The sequence below is a fragment of the Branchiostoma lanceolatum genome, chromosome 10, assembly GCF_035083965.1.
Source record: "Branchiostoma lanceolatum isolate klBraLanc5 chromosome 10, klBraLanc5.hap2, whole genome shotgun sequence".
Taxonomy (NCBI): domain Eukaryota; kingdom Metazoa; phylum Chordata; class Leptocardii; order Amphioxiformes; family Branchiostomatidae; genus Branchiostoma; species Branchiostoma lanceolatum.
In genome coordinates this window covers 17,909,963-17,928,932 of record NC_089731.1, presented here as the reverse complement: position 1 = coordinate 17,928,932, position 18,970 = coordinate 17,909,963, and the positions used below count along the sequence as shown (strand labels likewise).

General features: G+C 41.8%; 1 protein-coding gene across 1 annotated transcript; it reads right to left on the bottom strand.

Annotated features, from left to right (window-relative positions):
- Positions 1 to 4,590: 4,590 nt before the first annotated feature.
- On the bottom strand, positions 4,591 to 7,940 carry LOC136443031 (uncharacterized). The gene is made up of 5 exons (XM_066440080.1): positions 7,782 to 7,940; positions 7,242 to 7,488; positions 6,442 to 6,582; positions 5,378 to 5,767; positions 4,591 to 4,991 (listed from the first exon to the last, which is right to left on the bottom strand). The coding sequence occupies exons 1-5, from the start codon at positions 7,938 to 7,940 to the stop codon at positions 4,681 to 4,683; spliced, it is 1,248 nt and encodes a 415-aa protein (XP_066296177.1). The 3' UTR covers positions 4,591 to 4,680.
- Positions 7,941 to 18,970: the final 11,030 nt, after the last annotated feature.

Genomic DNA, 18,970 nt, shown 5'->3' with positions numbered 1-18,970 from the left:
ATTCAAAGAACTAATATAAGAGATTGATTCTTGAAGAGAGAACATGTTTCTTCCCTTTTAAAACATCTTTATTCAAACGTACATCAATACACAGCACAATTATAATTTCATAAATTATATACACTGTTACATATTGCTACAGGGGAAATTCCCACTGGCTTGTTTGCAATTGGCTAGAGTGTGCTCCTAGAGCACTAATCATGCAACGTTACAAGAAACACAAAAGTTAAAAGACTTTAAAGAACCTATTCTTAAAATTTTTCATTTTCTGCATTTAAATGAAGGCCATAAATATCGGAGAAACGTTCCAAATCAGACAGAAGTGCATAAAATGTCGACAAATTCGGCTCAAATGGGAAATTAGAATCATCAGCATATTGGGAAATCAGAAAACTTTGTATGAATCACGTTTTTTTTACTTTTCTTCAATACAACTTGATTGTATTAAGCATATTGCCTCGGTGTTTAATTCTTACACGGCAACAATTTTTCTTCATACTTAGCAATTAGAAATTAATATTTTAGGAAAGTACTTAACGTGCGGACCTTGCATCATGGGACTATAGCAATAGCTACTGCATTTTTGGATGGTCTGAAACCATGTGCTACACCTCTCATCAGACATACATGTATATTGTCATCACTGTGGTTTTCATAAACAATAGCAGTGATCGCCCCCTGTACAGACGGGACATTATCATATCTCCAGTCTCATATAACACACAACGGTGGCTGACAATGTCTTGTTTCTTGGTGCTCTAGATACTACTCTGCTGTATACTAGGTTACTATCACTATTGCTTGCATATATGACACTGAGAATCACTCAGATGAAGGTACATATGCGGCCAAAGAGAATGTGAAACCATACAAAAATCCTCTGCATAAGAATAAAAGACTTATCGCTCGAAGCACCGTCTAACATAAGGTCAGTTCTCTCTTCAATGTCTTCTCTCCCTTCAAGACCAAATCTTGTCATCTGTACATGGCGTCTAAATCTCTATTGTCAACTTTCTATGACATAAAAATAAATATACATACTGGCACACGTAGGTGCTAAAAGACGGAAACTTGTTTCACCGGCAAAATACATTTCAAAACCCCATCAAACAACAAACGTTCATTTGCCGCACCTTATGAAGCCTTAAAATCCTGTAAAGCCCTAACTCACGTTTGCTTACAAAACTTCACAGGATAAATTGTTATGAGCATTAGTCAGGTTCCCTTCGAGGAAGTATAAAGTTACACCCCCTTCAACAGGTATCGCCTGCATACGTATACTACTGTAAAGGTATTTCACTTCTTCTATTTCACTTCTGTCGTATCTATCCGGGATAGACCAACTCAGTGGTCTGACCACTGCTGTACATGTATACATTGGGGCCTTCGGTCACAAATTACATAAAGTAACACACAAGTACGTACAGTTGCCTCATTACTCTGTCTTGCTTATAACATTGGATTTTTACATCGATAGAATAGTCAATGTTGGTTTTATGTATTACTATGCATGTACTACTATGATTGGTGCATTACTACGATGTATGATGCATGATATTTATGTTGCTATGAATGGTATATTTAAAACATGTTAATATTAGTCAACGTTATAAAGAATGCAATAATTTTGGGCGTTTCTCTATTGGGATTTTTAGTTGACTATTACCACACAATTAACCGGAGTCTAACGTGTGTCCGTGAATAGTTTCATCAGGTTGGTAAGTCACTCAATAAAAAGAGATTTATTCCACTGACGTTTCGGTGACCATCTGTCACCTTCTCCAAGGCAATTCTTACTGGGTCACATAGCAATGCAGCACAGGTGTTGCTGCTTATACACGATGAGATGCATCCCCAGACGCAAAATATTTATGTTTAGCCATAAGTATGGCTAAACATATTGTTTTCTCTCATGTTTCTTCTTCTTCTTCTTCTCCTCCTGTCAAATCTTCAAATCGATTCATCTCTGTAATTTTTTGACCAAATGACCTGAAATTTGGTACAGAGGTAATGTAGGCAAAAACCAATGTGCGATCTTTTCCATTTTTGATATTGACCTTGAAAGTGATTTTATTGAGGTTTTTAGGCTATTTTTAGCATATCTTGGCCTCCTGCGCCCTGGTATTTCAACCGAATGACCTGAAATTTGCTGTATATGTGGCTTGAACAAATATTTAAAGGACTACATTCCCATTTTTGGCATACATATATTCAAAACGATTTATTTTGGGCTTTCTTGACAATATTTGCCACTTCTGTCAATACTACATATGACCTACAGGTCATTGACCCCAAGTCCTTGCACCTGGCCAAGCTGGAAGTTTGCTTACGAGGAGGAAAGACCGGACATAAACATTTAACGTGATTATCGGGAAAACACCATGTTCCCTTAAACTCGGTGGTTAAATTGCAGTTTAGGAAATTTTATAACAGAAAACAAGTTAAATCAATGATTTTGTGAATGTTTATTCTAGCATTAGTTATTCCAGATATTTTCAAACTCCAAATTCTTCAACACAACACGGGAGATCGTTTCTCCTCAGACTGGCGCGACACTCCTGTCAAAATTGATTGATGATCTCTCTCTGCCGCCGACTTCATACATGATCAAAGGCGGGTGGTAGGCGGTGCGCGGGGAAACTTAAACATATAATGTAGCGAAGTGTTGCACAAGGAATTCTCACGCTGAGGGGTACATGAAATAATGCTTACAAAATAGACCTCTATGAATCGGGCTACATTCAGCAATGGTAGACGGATTCGGGGCATGCCGCGCAAAACACATGGTCTCACTGGGGACAGGCGTTTTGGTCCCGCACGTTGTCGCAGCGGTGCGTCGCCGCTACGCGATCGAAAGCACGCCGCTGTCTGTCTCGGACCAACACGCGTCTCCCGTGATGTGTAGCGTCCACCACCAGGCCTTCCTACATGTCCTACGTACGGGCGTATGGATCGTAGAATTCGGCAAGAAAGGAATGATTAGGCCAGTAGAGTCAGTCCCCGGTAAGGTCAATGATTCGCCCCTTTGCGCTAGCTTGTAACGTTAAATGAATGTACCCTCTGGTGGCCAAACTTCACTGACAAACTTTCTCCCTATTATCATCATGAGCTTGCGTTAGTCTGGTACTAGTGACTATTATGTGCCGGGAATGTTTATCTATCGCACGCCTTGGAAGGAAGTTCAACCATGATAAATGGTCGGCCGTTGCGAAAATTTGGAATCCCATGCTGTTGATTTTCGTGATTGAATCTGTAAGAAAATATATTTTCATGACGTTCATGTTTTTGGGACGGACGCCGGGACGGGGTGAATTTTTTCTATCATTTTCGTCCCGTTAGTAATGCAAATCGAATCGTGTTGCACAAGAGGCAAAACACTAAAAACGTGGGTCTTGTGGAATGTTTTGGAGCGGGAAAATGCCGGATATTAGCGGTGCCGAACAGTGTACATCGTCGCGCGCGGGTGACGCTCCGTCAAAACAAATCCGCTGGTGGTCTAGCGCGGCCACCGAAAATAGGCAGAAACACACAGGAGGACTTAGCACCTTCGGGCAATTGTGAAAATCTTTTGTTACAAATTGTTCGAACATTGAAACATTTGGATAGATGGTTTGAAACTGTTCTAAATAAAGAGATTTTTGTGTAGTTACGTTCGAAATGTTTCCAACGTATGTGAAATAAGTTCAAACATGTTATAAGTTTCAATTCTAATTGTTTGAACACTTTAGAACTATTGTGACTTAGACATTCTTTTAATCAAAATAGTTCAAACATATTACAAATATTATATTAAAACCCTCTCGGTGACTTTGAATTGACTCAAATATGTTGTTTTTGGTCATTTCCTTCGTCTCCTGTCAAATCTTCATATGTATACTATGGAAAACTTCATTTTTTCCCTGGGGTTGATCATTTTTAATTCAATTTTGAACTGGGTTGATTATGCGCAAGAGTGTAATTTTCAGCGGATATTTTTCGACTGGTTTACATGGAAATGGCACGGAATATCCCATTCTTGCAAGGGGAGGATTCTTTAATTATTTCTTTCAATTTTGAGCTGGAATGATTATGAAAAAGTCCATTTTTTTTAGCAGAAGTGTATTTGTTAATCAATTAGTGGATATGGTTGTGGACTGGTCCATATTGTGTTGAGGTGCTACTGGAAGACTCAATTTTGGACTGGGGTGATTCATTTTTTAGTGCAAGTATTTTAGAATGGCATGGTCCATTGTTATTTTGGGAGAGTCCATTTTTTGCATGGCGAGGAGTATGGCTAAACATGCTGTATTTGCTCGCAAATGTTGCCTTTCTAGTTACATTATTATGTACAAATCACAGGAGATGACATCGCTATTCGGGGGATATAGACTCAGTCACGTTTGGGACCGCATCCTTAAGAAATAGATGACAATCGTTGCATTGTTTGTTGTTTTTTGAATTTGATCGATAGTTGTGCATGTGTTACAATTCTGTACGTTTGGGACCGCATAGTGATGTCATCTCCTGTGATTTGTACATATGTAAATATTTTGCGTTTGGGAATGCATCTCATTATGCATAAGCAGCAACACCTGTGCTGCATTGATATGTGAACCTTGGCTTGAAGAAGGTGACAGATGGTCACCAAAATGTCGGTGGAATAAATCTCTTGGTTATGTAAAAAGAGTATTTTTATTCAGTCTAACGTGTAATCTGGTAGACCTCATTTGCCTTTCCCCAGCCCTCACCGTCCTTATTACAGGCTGTGGAGGGTCCGTACTTGTCGTAGGTGTTGACCCCATCAGCAGACCCGGCACACCAGCCGCCATTTTGTACAGCAAACACGGTAAAACCACGAGAAAGTGCGACCTGGTAACACTTTTTGGTAGGGTTTTGACGGCGACGGTAGTTTCCATCTAGGCGTGGATCTGTCCCCTCGAGTGTCGGAATGGCCCGTGTGCGGTAACTGTCCCTCCAGCAACCCAGGCTGGTGTACTGACGGCTTGCGCGTCCTGTAAGAGGAAGAATGTATTACTGTCATATTAAGGTATAAGTTAAAAAAAGTTAAAATCCTCCCACACAATAAGGTGTATAGGGCGGTGCCCATCTCCGTTGCATAGCCCTGGGTCACACTGTGGTGCAATTATTGCAGCAGGGGGCTAGTACACTGACAGTGGAGTGTGTTCAACTTCCATACTGTTTCAGAAGTATGTACCATTTTTATAAAGTCTTTGGTATGACTCAATGTATAAGTCGGTATAACGAATTGATTTATACCCATGTAAAACAATGAACATCTATTGCAAAATTAGCTGATATGCAACATTACTACACAAGGAATTTATTTACTGTTCCCGTTATCAGTAAATATGATAGAACGGATGATAGAGACGCATACCTGGTTTTAGCTGACAGATAAATGGCTCACGCCACTCGCAGTCTTTTTCACCCCAACAGGACCCAGACCCCCAGAATCCGGCACAGCCACCGCGACCGTTCTTCTGTTTCGGTTCCCCAGGGCACCAGTTGGAATAGTCGGATGACATCAGGTCTTGGCCGTCCTCAAATGACCACAGTCTATCGCTGTTGGCGTCAGTCACCCCCATCCAGCGACTCTCGACTACTCTCGCTAGCTTGGGGAGAAAATTGTTGGTCACACTGTCCTTCGGCATGGCTAACATCCCCCCGTCTTCAGCACACGTCTCACTAGCCTCCTCTCGCGTCTTCGGCTCCGCAAAGCTCTTGTAGCAAACGCCATTGAGACGAATGTAGTCTCCTATTGGACAATCTACGAGAAAGAGAAAAAGAGAGAATTTACAACATAATGCATGAGATTTGTAAAAGTTCAGGACTCATGTCCCACCCAAACCAACCACGTCATCGGAAACCACAAGTGGCAGTGGCATTGCTGCTTTTAGCTGGTATGCTATGCCGACGACGAACACAGAGACGTGGATTTTTAAGTACTGTGACTTACGTCTGGCCATAAAGGACATTAACCAGAAAATGGAATAAGAGCCCGGAAAAAGTAGAAGTAAAATCATAGCGCTGAAGTCGGTCGGGGTTATTTTTCGGCCTTTCCTGCGTTTCTAATTCTCTTTTGGTGCCCGCCGTATGGGAGGAGGTGAAGAACAAAAGAAATTCACTACAGGATTCGTTCTTGCGAATCCTTGTTGTGCCTAGTGGCACAATTGGGCAGTAAGCTGCCTCAGTAGCTGGGTATACTTTTACAGGGAGGGGTTTTGAGGGGCACCTCCTCGAACACGATACCCACATTTCATGTGCCTTCCAAAAGACAGGTGCAGCCTCGACCGAGATGTCCTTACCCAGGATTGAACCGGGGTTTCCAAGCTAGAAACTGCCAGTAATCGGAACCAGGCGCTCGGTCGTGAGGCTGCTACTAGTTGTGTAATGGGGCAATGATCATTACCAGCCTAATTCTGAATACAGAACCATGCTCACCCCTCTTCGTCCTTTCAAAGCACCATATCGCTCCACGCGTTGAATCATCAAAGCAGCAGCCTCGCTGACGACACTGATCTGGAGTGATGCCTTTCCAGCCACAATCGAACCGCATGTAGGGCTCCACTTGACATTCATCTTCTGTGGTTATTTAGGACATAAAAAGGTTATACGACCATAAACCTCCATAGAGATAATCATCATAAGACTTACGACTTCTTTTAAAAACATGTACCTGCATGCCCCGAGCCATGGTAATCCGTCCATTCTTTCTTTAGTTATTCCCTTTGAAAACGCCCCCGTAGTTCCGAAATTATCTGCCAGGGGGTCCAAACCTATACCACTTATTCCTGATGTCAAAGGGTATCTGCCACTTCAAATAAAGACCATAGCATGAGGAAACATTTACATGGAAAACACTAGTATGATTAATCATGCAAAGATGGTTTTTGTATTTCATTATATACATCTCTGTCAAAGTTAATTTCATGCTCAAGATCATGAAAATCCGTCGTTTTCTCTACAGTCATCCTCTTGAAAGATTTTGATACTGATATAAGGAATCTCTTGGAAATCAGTTAACTGTTAATGTTCACTGAAGGGACCACCCTTAAGATTAATAAATAGATAAATAAATACTATGTAAAAATGTCCTTGCAGTTCCAATTGCCAAGCAGCCGCTTGGGGCCTAACATGCACCGCTTTTTTCCTGATATCAATCAAAAGCCACCGGAAAGAAGAACATCCTGATCATAGCAGGTCCAAGCCGTACAAAGCCCCATGTATACTTCCGGTCCTACCTTTCCTGGTTGTTGGAGATTCTTGTCTTTCAACCGTCGGGAACTGGTTCAGCACAGTTGTCACTTCCGGCAAAAGAGTCGTCACTTCCGGCAAAACTGTTGTCACCACAGTTGTCACCTCTGGTCCAGTCAATGGATGAGAGATGTCCGTTTTCAGAAGTGGCTCGGGTGCAGACGCCTTGGCGAACGATGCAGTCTTCCATATGAACGAAGTAGATGAGAAGACTGGGCCTTCCTCCTCAAAAGGCTGTTTATTATATACAAAACACATTTGCATCAATATATTCATATCATATCATTACGTACGTTTTTATAATGTGATCAGAATTGCGTGTTTGCTTGTTTGTTGTGTGTGCATTCGGAGTTGAATATTGCAGAGTGTCATGATGTAAGGCGGTAGTGGTGTAATAGGATACTTGGAGAACTTTGAATTCTTTTGGTTCGAGTCCAATGGTGTTATAGTTTAGAGCCAGGCAGTTTTTACGCATAAGTGCAGCATGGAAAGGACTATCTCTGTCTATTATTATGGTAGAGACTGACCGTGTGGCTCTCTGCTCTGCTTTTCGATGTTACAGTGAGGTGCATGGCAGCGACCATCCCTAATCCAAACAAGGCTGCTACTGCAACAGTGATGGCGATAGCACGGAAAAGACAGGAACGGTGAAACGTCGTCTTGCAGCTTTTAGCAAACCCACACATGTTTGCTTCTTCACAGTCATCTGTGTGCAAACAGTAGTTCATATTTTCTTCACCTAGCCTACGATTTGCACTGATTCTCATACCTTGCCAAATGACCTTAGGTACCCACTAGAAGGCCCGTTGTCGAACTTGACCGTCCACTAAATATCATGCAGAACCATTCTCGAGTTATGTTGCCCACATACATACAGACATATATACATACATACACAGCCCGCTGCAGTACCGACGGAAAATACCAGGTACACTATTTTCGAACTTGACCTTTGTTTCCACAACCTCTACTCACCTACAGCTTCTTGAGTTGTGCTGTTGACCAACATACAGACCCATTCAACAGCCGCTCCACCCTGGCATAACTGAAAGCATAACCTTCTTGGCGAAGGTAGTAACTGGATCCCAAGAAGACAAGAAAAAGTTTAACCTGCAGAAGCGAATACAGGGTTGGGTATTCTCGCCGCGGCGTCCGCAACTGATCTCCAGTCAGTGTGGGACTGCTGCATGGGTGTGGTGCCTGGAGAAAAATCAAATGACAGTATCCATAGGACAAAAGCTCTATTCAATGGCCACAGGTTCTGAAGACTGCTTTTGCCATTTGGATACTTTCATTGCAATCGGTACAACTGCTTGGAGATTAGGTCCTAACGCCATACAAAATTCCAGGTCATTTGGCTTTCATACTTATGTATATCTTTACATAGAAAAATATGATAAAATTCCAAAATAATCATAAAGTGGTGTAGCAGGTATTTTGACCAAATGGCAGGGGGAAAAGAAGAAAAAAATTCAGAAAGTACAAATGAAAGGTTTGCGAGCAAATACAGCATTTTTCACTCAATCTCCCTCCCAATGCAAAATGAACCGCTCCAAAATTATCCATGTACAAATTTAAAAAAAAAAAAATTACATTAAAATAATAACTTCTGCCATAAAGTGAACATTTGTACCTCCGTCTCCAGCCTCTCGATCACTTGATTCAGGATAGTTGCGCACGTGGTCGTCGGAGCTATCATTTTTTCAGCAGTGAAAATTAGTTATGCCATGTTGATTTGATTACATTAATGATATCCTCTGGGAACCCCAAAACAGTTCACACATGGCAGTTTTACAGTAGAGTATATGAATAATGAATCCTGAGCTATTTACCGTGTATTGGTGGTACACCTGCACCGCCATCTTCGTTTACAGGTGATGCCATCGTGTCAGTATAAGGATCGTCTGCCTCGGAGTCCTCACAAGCTAAAGGATGGTCATAACTTGTATCTGAAACAGATTCAGCAACTTAGCATCTACCTTCCTTTATACTCTGTATGTCTACGAGGTCTCGCGGTGATTGTTATTTATTATCCACTTCAATGATCAGACATGCCAGTCAGCCAGCCAGTGTATGCAACTAGGTTTGCTTGGTAACTATATCGTCGCAAGCTTCCCGGGAACTCCCCGGTACTGGGGGCCCTCGGTTAAGGTCATGCTTAGGTCCCAAATGGAAAAAGGGGCCCCGCCGGGTACTTCACGGTCTTTTTGATCACTTTCAGGCGTGACCCCTAACGTCGCTCTGCGGCTGCCGGACTTTTTTGGGGCCCGGCCGGGCCCCGTGGTGATTTTGATTCGGACTTAAATTCAACGCGAAACCCGGTAACAAAAAGACGCCGTGAGCTAATCGTGCGAGAACCGAAAGACAAAAGGGTATACTTTTGGTCGGGATTTGTGGAGTGATGGGGTTGGCGATTCAGCTCTTGATACCATGAACGGATGTTGGTGATTTTTGGTAAGTAAGTTTCTGTTGGGGAGACGAAGGTCAATTTCGAAGATGGGTCTTCCGGTGGGTTCTTTGGTGCTGCAGTGAACCTTTTTGTGCTTGTCGTTTTGTTTGTCGGTGGCATAACTCGAGAGAAATTAAATGTTATGTGATGAAATTTAATAGAGTGTTGGGTTGTGGGGAACTGGAGGTCAAGTTCGAAGATGAGTCTTCTAGGGCGTTTTTTAAATCTAAATTTTGGAGGATAACTCATGCAGGGTTTTGGTAGATCTTAATTGTTTTGGGCAGGTAGAAACCATTGGTGATGATAAACATAATGAGATGAATGCTATGCAAATAAGGTCTTTCTTTACATGATTAATGAGGTAAAAGTTGACATTCCTTTGCAATGTGCTATTTTTGGATGGCGACCTATATACGAGGACACCCATACACCATATGGATAGAGTGACAGGTAACATATGGGCAGTGATTTTCGATGAATGGCGCTTCAAGACATATGAACTGAGAACTGTGACATAGAGAGGAAAACCGATTGATATATCGATTATGTTAATACGGACATTATTTGCTTAATTGATGAGAAAGATGCTATGATTCCAAAGTTGTAAATGACGGTAATTTGATACTTGTATTCGGAAGTTAAATGAAGGTGAACATCATCATACATTAATTAAGCAATCCATAACACAAATTTAGAACACATCTTTCATACAAAGAGGGTAACACGACAAACACATAAATTGAACCTCATACCGCAAACACGCACAAAGAGATACGCTTACAGTTCCATACCATATATTGTAACTCATAAACAATAAGACGTAATGGAATTTTTATATATACAGTATTTTGGCCGATGACGTCATCAAATTATCATTATTCATGAATATTTAATCATGAACGTTACTTTATATAACATAGGATCTTAATAATCTAGGAAAGCAAATGTGGTAGAGCAAGAAAGCCTTGAAACATCATTGTTTAAGCCGAAATTAGTGAATTTTGTAAAATATGCCTGTCAGAAACTCGTTGCCATGGCAACACACAAAAAAATAATAAACTTATACTATTACTATAAAATTGTTGCCAACTAAATTCTAGCTGGTGCGGGCACTTTTAACCCCCCCCCCCCCCCCCGGTCTAGATAGGGTTCCTGGAATACAGGGCATGGCACCGACATGGTTTCAATCATACCTGTCACACTGGACACCAACTCTTCTGGAAGTATGTGAAAAGGAAGTCAAAAACAAGTGAAAAAATACCAGACTTGCATGATGGCTCGACTATTGCGAGGACGGACGCTGAGAAGACAGACTTTATCAGCACTTTTACAAAGGAAGACGTCGACAGCTTGCCGAAAGCGAAGGCACAACAGTTTATTGGTTTATTGGTAAAACGACTCCATTAGTGAGTACACGAGTGTACTGCACTACTCTTCCTGGAGTCACATCATGTTGAACATACAGATTACATTGGGACACATAACATAACATGACATGACATGTACATATTTACATCAAATTCACAAAGATCATAATGTTTGTGTCCATTTTTACTCTGTCTTTGATGTGTATTTTGAATGTGGATGGTACAGCTGCATGCAAAATTATTAAACCCCCCTTGCATTTTGGACATTTTGGCAAATTGTGGAACTTTACAGCTGCATAATATTACTAAATCATATAAGTGATGAACAGATATGTTATTACAGTCTGATACCACAGCAAAAGTTAAGATTTTTTTCATAGTCCATCCAAAATAGCAACTTTCACACAAATAGTATGTTGCAAAATTATTCAACCCCCTATGAGGGGTTGTCTTTAGTACTTAGTGCAGCACCCCTATTTATCTAAAAGCTGAATTCACTTGATGTAGACGTGAACGATAGCTTGTCACAAGCTTCTGGCAGTGCTCTTTTGGAATTTCGGCCCATTTCTCGTAGGTAATGGTCTCCAGCTCAGCAATTTTCCGAGGTTTACGTGTCGCAACTGCTGTCTTCAGATCCAACCAAAAATTCTCAACTGGGTTTAAGTCTGGAGACTGTTATGGGTACTCAAGAACCTTCCAGGTTCTTTTTCTGACCAAACATATGTGGATGTCTATGTGTGCTTGGGGTTATTGTCTTGCTGGAATGTCCAATGGCGCCCCAGCCTCAACTTTCTAAGGGAATTGGTAACTTTCCTGGCCAGAATATCCTAGTACTGGTTTTATTTCATGATGCCTTCAACACGGTGGATATTCCCAGTGCCATTAGAAGCAAAACACCCCCAAAGAATCTCAGACCCATCACCATGTTTCACGGTAGGCAGGGTGTACCTCTCTGCGTATGCGTAGTCTTTCCTGTGCCAAACATACCTCTGACACGAAGGACCAAAGAGGACAAGTTTTTTTGTTTCGTCAGTCCATATAACAGTGTCCAAAAACTACTGTGGCATTAGTAGGTTGTTTTGAGCATACTGGAGGCAACTTTTCCTGGGGCATGGCTTCATCAATGGTGTGGGTCTTGGGGTTCTGGCCTTGAGCCCTTCAGCATGAGGTGTGCAGCGCACTGTTTCCACTGAAACAACAGTTTCTCCTTCAGCCAAATTGTTTTTCAGGACTTTTACAGTAATCATATGGTTCTTGTCCACCTGTCTTCTAAGAAATATCACTGTGGCTGCTGAAATTTTGGCCAAGAATGTCGCCAGGTCCGTTAAGGAGTTGAAGCTGGGGCGTCATTGGACATTCCAGCAAGACAATAACCCCAAGCACACATCGACATCCACATGTTTGGTCAGAAAAAGAACCTGGAAGGTTCTTGAGTACCCATAACAGTCTCCAGACTTAAAATCAGTTCAGAATTTTGGGTTGGATCTATTGAAAGCTGTTGCGGTACGTAAACCTCAGAAAATTGCTAGCCGGAGACCATTGCCCACGAGAAATGGGCCGAAATTCCCAAAGAGCACTGCCAAAAGCTTGTGACAAGCTATCGTTCACGTCTACATCAGGTGAATTCAGCTTTTAGATAAATAGGGGTGCTGCACTAAGTACTAAAGACAACCCCTCATAGGGGGTTGAATAATTTTGCAACATACTATTTGTGTGAAAGTTGCTATTTTGGATGGACTTTGAAAAAAATCTTAACTTTTGCTGTGGTATCAGACTGTAATAACATATCTGTTCATCACTTATATGATTTAGTAATATCATGCAGTTGTAAAGTTCCTCAATTTGCCAAAATGTCCAAAAAGCAAGGGGGGTTGAATAATTTTGCATGTAGCTGTACAGATGTTCTGATATGATATGGAAGAGCGTTGTATGATTTTGAGCACCGGTAGAGAAAAGACTTTGTTGCAGATGTTGTTTTAGGTTTTGGCAGTTTGAAATCGTTCCTTTTTGAAGATCTTGTGCTGTAAGTATGTTGGTCGGATACGAGGTGTAGTTTACTGTGGAGAGTGGATGGTTGTTTGAAGAAGAGTATCTTATGGAAACTGCACATGTTGTTGGTGTAGAGTCTCTCGGTCACAGTCTGCCATGATAACGCACAGTTCATTTCCTTGACTGATATTCGGTAAGATCCCAAAATAAGTTTTGCCGCCTTATTCTGCATCACTTGTAGAGCATTGATGTTTTTTTGTGTGGTAGAAGTCCAAACCGCTGTGCAGTAGTCCAAGTGTGTCAAGGTGAGTGTTTCCGTCAACAATTTCAACAACGACTGGTCCAAATATGCCGCACTTCTTCTGATGGCACCCAAGGATCGAGCCATTTTCTTCGTCGTTTCTTTTATGTGGAGGTCCCATGTAAGACATTGATCCAATGTACTCCCAAGTAGCTTCATAGTTGTAACCTGCTGTATTGGGCTCCCGTCAGCAGATAAGGTGAGTTCAGGTTTCTTTGACATTTTTGGTTTACCCCCAATCAACATACACTTGGTCTTTTTTGCATTCAAGAAGAGTTTGTTCAAACGCACCCATTCACATATGTTATTCATATCTGTCTGTAACTTAACCGTAACTGTATCAACTGATGGCGCACACGCATATGCTGATGTATCATCTGCGTACATGGCGGGGGTGGTCTCCGTCACGGTAAGTGGCAAGTCGTTGGTAAAGATAGTGAACAACAAAGGACCAAGGCAACTCCCTTGGGGAACGCCACAATGTATCTCCCTGAAGGTTGAATTCGTGCCGTTGAAGTGTACACACTGTTTTCTCCCTGCCAAGTAACTGACCATCCAACCAACCGCTGTATCTGAGAACCCGTAGCATGTCAGTTTTTGTAACAAATGGCTGTGGTCCACCAAGTCAAAAGCAGCGGAGAAATCCAGAAAGATGACCCCGACGATGTTCCCCTGGTCGATTTTACAATACCAGTCATCAACTAGTTGCAAGAGTGCAGTCCCAGTGGAGTGATGCTTTCTGTAGGCGTGCTGGTAAGGTGTCATCAGGGCGTTCCCTTGGAAATAGTCCGATATTTGAGAACTAACAACTTTCTCCATTACTTTGTTTGATGAGGAACTGACAGATATCAACGTAACGGCAGAAAATATGTGTACAAGGCTCAAGAACATCAAATCCTAACAAGTCTATGGGCCCACACGGCATTCACCCAAAAATCTTAAAAGAACTGTCTATCCTTAGCTACACCATTGTGCTTCATATTCAGTAAATCTGTCCAAGAAGGAAGACTGCCAAGTACATGGAAAATGGGAGATATTACACCCATTTTCAAAAAGGGCCTGCGAAAGGTACCTAACAACTACAGAATAGTGAGTTTGACGTCAGTTGTAGGCAAGTACTAGAGGGAATGATTAAGGACGAGATTGTGACCCACATGAGGAAAAACAAGCTCTTCACGACACACCAGCACGGGTTCTTACCTGCAGATCGACCACTACACAACTTTTAGAATGCCTGGAAGACTGGACCAGCCGGTTGGACAAAGACATGCCGGTCGGCGCTATATACTTGGACTTTCACAAAGCGTTCGATTCTGTACCCATCCAACGTCTGCTGACAAAGATCGATAGTTACGGTATCCGAGGACACCTTATTCAGTGGATTACATCTCTCCTCTTTGGACGTAAACAGAGAGTTTGCGTGAACGGAACTAGATCAAACTGGGCACCAGTCACCAGCGGAGTAGCGCACGGAAGTATGCTCGGACCAGTTTTATTTACGTTATTTGTTAACGGTATGCCTAAGACAGTGAGTAGTAACTTGAAACCTTTTTTGCTGACGATACAAAGCTGTATCGCACAGTGGGTGACGCCAGGGACTATCAGACAGGGCCGAGCAGGGCCGTCGAGGGCACAGGCCGTGCAACCAGACGGCTGTACAGTCGAGCCGGCAACCGCAACCGAACGGTGCCCAGGTGCAAGGAGTGCAGCTACCTCAGCAGGTATCAGTGCTTTCCGATTGGATTTTTTTTGTTTGGGGGGGGGGGGGGAGCAAGTGGTGGAGATATAGGGTGGTTTATAGACATACTGTGTTCTTGTGTGTTGCATTGAGTAATTGTGCCGTTATTACTACATGAGTGGACTAAGCGGGAGTGTAAGATGTTAATTATATTGACAGTAGAAGGTAGGTATGGTAATTTGAGGCTCGTGAATAAGTCATGAAGTAGAATCGTTGCCACGTGCAAAGTAATTGAGTTATAGCTATAAGGGATTGTATGAATACTATGATGGCGTTTCTGAATTGCGTGTGGAGGCAAGGCAGTTTATATCTAAGATAGGGTGTTGACAGGTCTTGTAAATGGCATGATGATACTTACAATTTTGTGACATGAGAGCCACGTTTAAACGTTACAATTGCTGGCAAAGAGGACATTGGTCTCGTGATTGTTCTAGCTTTTAGCCCCAAAAGCAGATGTTGTAAAATGATGTGGGAAGTGATGTAAAGTGAGTGTTTGGGAATGTTTCTGTTGAATTGTAATGTGAAAAGGAATTGAGGCGATCAACATTGTAATTAGAAGAGAGAAGAAACAAGAATGTTCGTTAAACAGGAAGTTCGAATAAGAGTATTTGACTGGACAATCTGACGTGTTAATAATTAAGGTTGGTTAGCATTTTCATTTTCAGTTCTCGTTATTTCTTCTATTGTATTGCATTTCCTTTTTTTTATTTCTTTGAGTTTGATTGTGATTGTGAAATGCTTGGAGAGTTCAATTTATGATGCCGTGTCTGGAAAGAAGAAGAGATGATTGTATTCTTTAGTTGATTTTTGTAATGTAGATATTTTCTTTCTAGTTTCTTTGAGTTTTGAGTGACTTCATGGTGTTACCAACTCAAGATACTCAGTTAGCTCTTGGCGTTGATGATTTATTTTTGTTTCATTAGGTTTGATTGATTAATCGGTTTAGATTGAGTATTATTTGGATACGCACATTGAACAAGAGAATGTTTTTTGCAGAAGACGAGTGTCTCCATAGTGTTACCGATATGAAGGTTGAGGGATTGTCAATGTTCATGGTTTTCATTAATTTTGGTTGATGACTTGTTTTGGTTTAGATACGCACTGTATACAGAGAACAGGTAGTATGATTTTCAATTATGCTTGTATTTCCTTTTTATTTTTCGCGTTAAAGGGGTACATTTGGTAACAAATGAGAAAAACTGAATTCAATTAAGTACTGATGTGGAGGGTATGAGGTCGTGGCTATGGTTTGTTGTGTTTGGTCACTTCATCCGGTTGAGAATTGTTGAGAATGTGGAAAAGACTGTACACAAATGTTCGTAAGTGATGGAATTAAAGTGTGGCGTATCCGGATTCCGTTCTTATATCAATCGGTTGAACACATAGGGAGGTACTAGGTCAAGGGGTCGTCTTAGCTAAAAGGGGTAAGATGATAAAAAGCATTGACGTTTACATAATGAACATTTAGCGGGTTGGGTGTAATCGGGCACGCTAATGAGAAGGGAGTGGCATCCCAAAGTTCATGAGGGTTTGGACTGCAAAGATGTAATGAAAATCGTTTATAATCAGTGGGGAGAGAACTACAGGTACAACTAGTATAACAAGGTTATGAAGTGAAATACCCTACATTACAATTAGGGAGTTCAACCATGGGATATTAGTGGTGGTTTTGAATGTGAGTGTATTATCGGCTAGGAGTGGCATAACAGTCTTAAAAAGGGGGTTTTGCGTTTACAGGGACAGAGTACTTCGATACCTACCGGGAGTTTCGTGGCAGGAAGCCTTACATCCGGTGAACCCACTACAGGCATATACTGATCATCTGCTAATAAAGGAGGAGTGGATATCCAGGCAACGGGATGGGAACATTCTGGTGCCACCGCCAGTGGAAGACGTAGCAGCAGGAAGAATAAAGGCGTTAGCAGACACATTGATGTTTAGAGATCCGAATATTTTTGCACCAGGGGGTTTGAATAGAAACGCGGAGGAATGGGTGAAGATGTTTGGTTGGGAAGGGAATGAGACAGTTCTCAATTGGTTAAAGCATGGGGTTGATATGAATTAGTTTATACGACCATTCACGGACACCTTTAAAGATCAAATATATGTGGATAATCCCTTCCCACCACCCAAACACTTTCCGAATAATCCTAATTGTTTCAGGTTTAGTGACTTTGGAGCTGAAACTGTAAAGCGCGAGAGTGGTATCAGGGGCGGTGACGATTTGGGGGCAAGGTAGGGGTAGTGCCACCGCTATACTTAATCCTGCCTTTAACAGTAGAACCAAATAAGCCGAGATTATGTCATGATCTGAGGTACTTGAACAATTGGATGAGAGAATGTCCATTCCAGCTGGATTCAGTGCTAACGATTAACTTGTTATCTCGGAAAGAACTATTATTATACGAAATGTGATGATAAGAGCGGAGTAAGGCTCAGGTCGGGTTTCAGTGGGGGGACTGGCTATATGTCACGGCTAGCCTACCTTATGGCTGGAGATGCAGTCCATTTCTGTATCAGACAATAGGGTTCTTACCAGTGCATCGAATTAGAAGTTCAGGGCCTAGGGATTCCATCAACGTTGTATATCGATGACAGACATGCAGGCCACTTAAGAGTGATGGACAGAAAGGATGGAGGTGAAATATGCAACAGCCAACACGCCGGTCAGTCGCTAAGGTGAAGTCCCAATCACTAAGGGGGTATCGGCCCGCGGGCTCCCGCGAGCCGATGCCGGGGAGCCTGAGAATCTGTCCAATTGTCATAGATAGTTTCAAAACGATCCTCTGGTTCAAATCAAATAGAATTTCTGTTGCGTATGCCCCAAATGTCACCGTTTCGATTCCTGTAGAAAAATCCGGGTGCCTTTAGCCTGGAGCCTGATGAATGCCACATTTAAAACGAGAAAATCAAAACCATGCAACTGATTTTAATTGGCCCCAAAATTGACTGAAAATCCTTTATTTTTGCAGTTTAGAGAACGTAACCGTAAAATACAACTTTTTGTCTTAGGATTTTTTAATTTTTCGAACTAGAAATATTCTTAAGATCGGGGAAAGGCCAAAAAATTGAATGTTTTTACCTTTAAAGAACCATATTTCAACAATGCCTGCATTTTCGAAAAATCCCTAAGACAGAAACCTTGGGAAAACCGTTGGCTTCATTTTAAGCCGTCAATGAGGTACATTTGGTGTCAATCTAAATATAGTGTTTGCACGTATGTCCGATACCACACGGACAGGGGATGGGGCAACTAATATCGGCGTAAACAATCCTTGAAATGTGTCACTTCACAAATATTGGCGTCAGTAGCTTATTTACATGTTGACTTACCACAGCAAAATGTCAGCAAAGATATATTTTCCAGAAAATGTTTTTTATTTGTGAAAAGACGGTTTTTGTTCTGATGTGAGGCACCCAGGGAGAAAGGGCCATGATAGCGCAGGTTTTCAGTGGATACTTGCATATGACCTCAGGTAACCCCGAATCGAATACGCGTTCTGTTCGATTTTACGTCAATCATGTCTGATCGAATTCTAAAAAGGCTGGGACTTTTGAGGCCGAATTTGACCGCCGTGCAAGAGGGGGAGAACTGGTCCTATTTTGAATTAGCTCAGGCCGCGTGTTTCATTATGTGTATCACCCTGGCGACTTTGGGGTTCTTTTTGGGTATAGATAAACCCCAGTTGGAGCCAGTACAATGTTTGGGCTTGACGGCAGATACAACCTTATTAGCGTTCACGTTACCAGGCAAGGAAAAAACGTCTTTTGCTAGCTTAAGAGAGGAAACGTTTGCCCAGAATCAGGTTAGAGTGGTGACGATGCAAAAAATGATGGGAAAACTGGTGTCGTTCAGTTTAGCAGTGCCAATG

Bases quoted from the DNA above. Each gene is read 5' to 3' on its own strand.
- LOC136443031 (XM_066440080.1), bottom strand. From the start codon at position 7,940: ATGTGTGGGTTTGCTAAAAGCTGCAAGACGACGTTTCACCGTTCCTGT. The intron at 7,489-7,781 runs GTCAGTCTCTAC...TATAATAAACAG, and splicing joins GCAGAGCAGAGAGCCACACG to CCTTTTGAGGAGGAAGGCCC. The intron at 4,992-5,377 runs GTATGCGTCTCT...TTCCTCTTACAG, and splicing joins TATCTGTCAGCTAAAACCAG to GACGCGCAAGCCGTCAGTAC.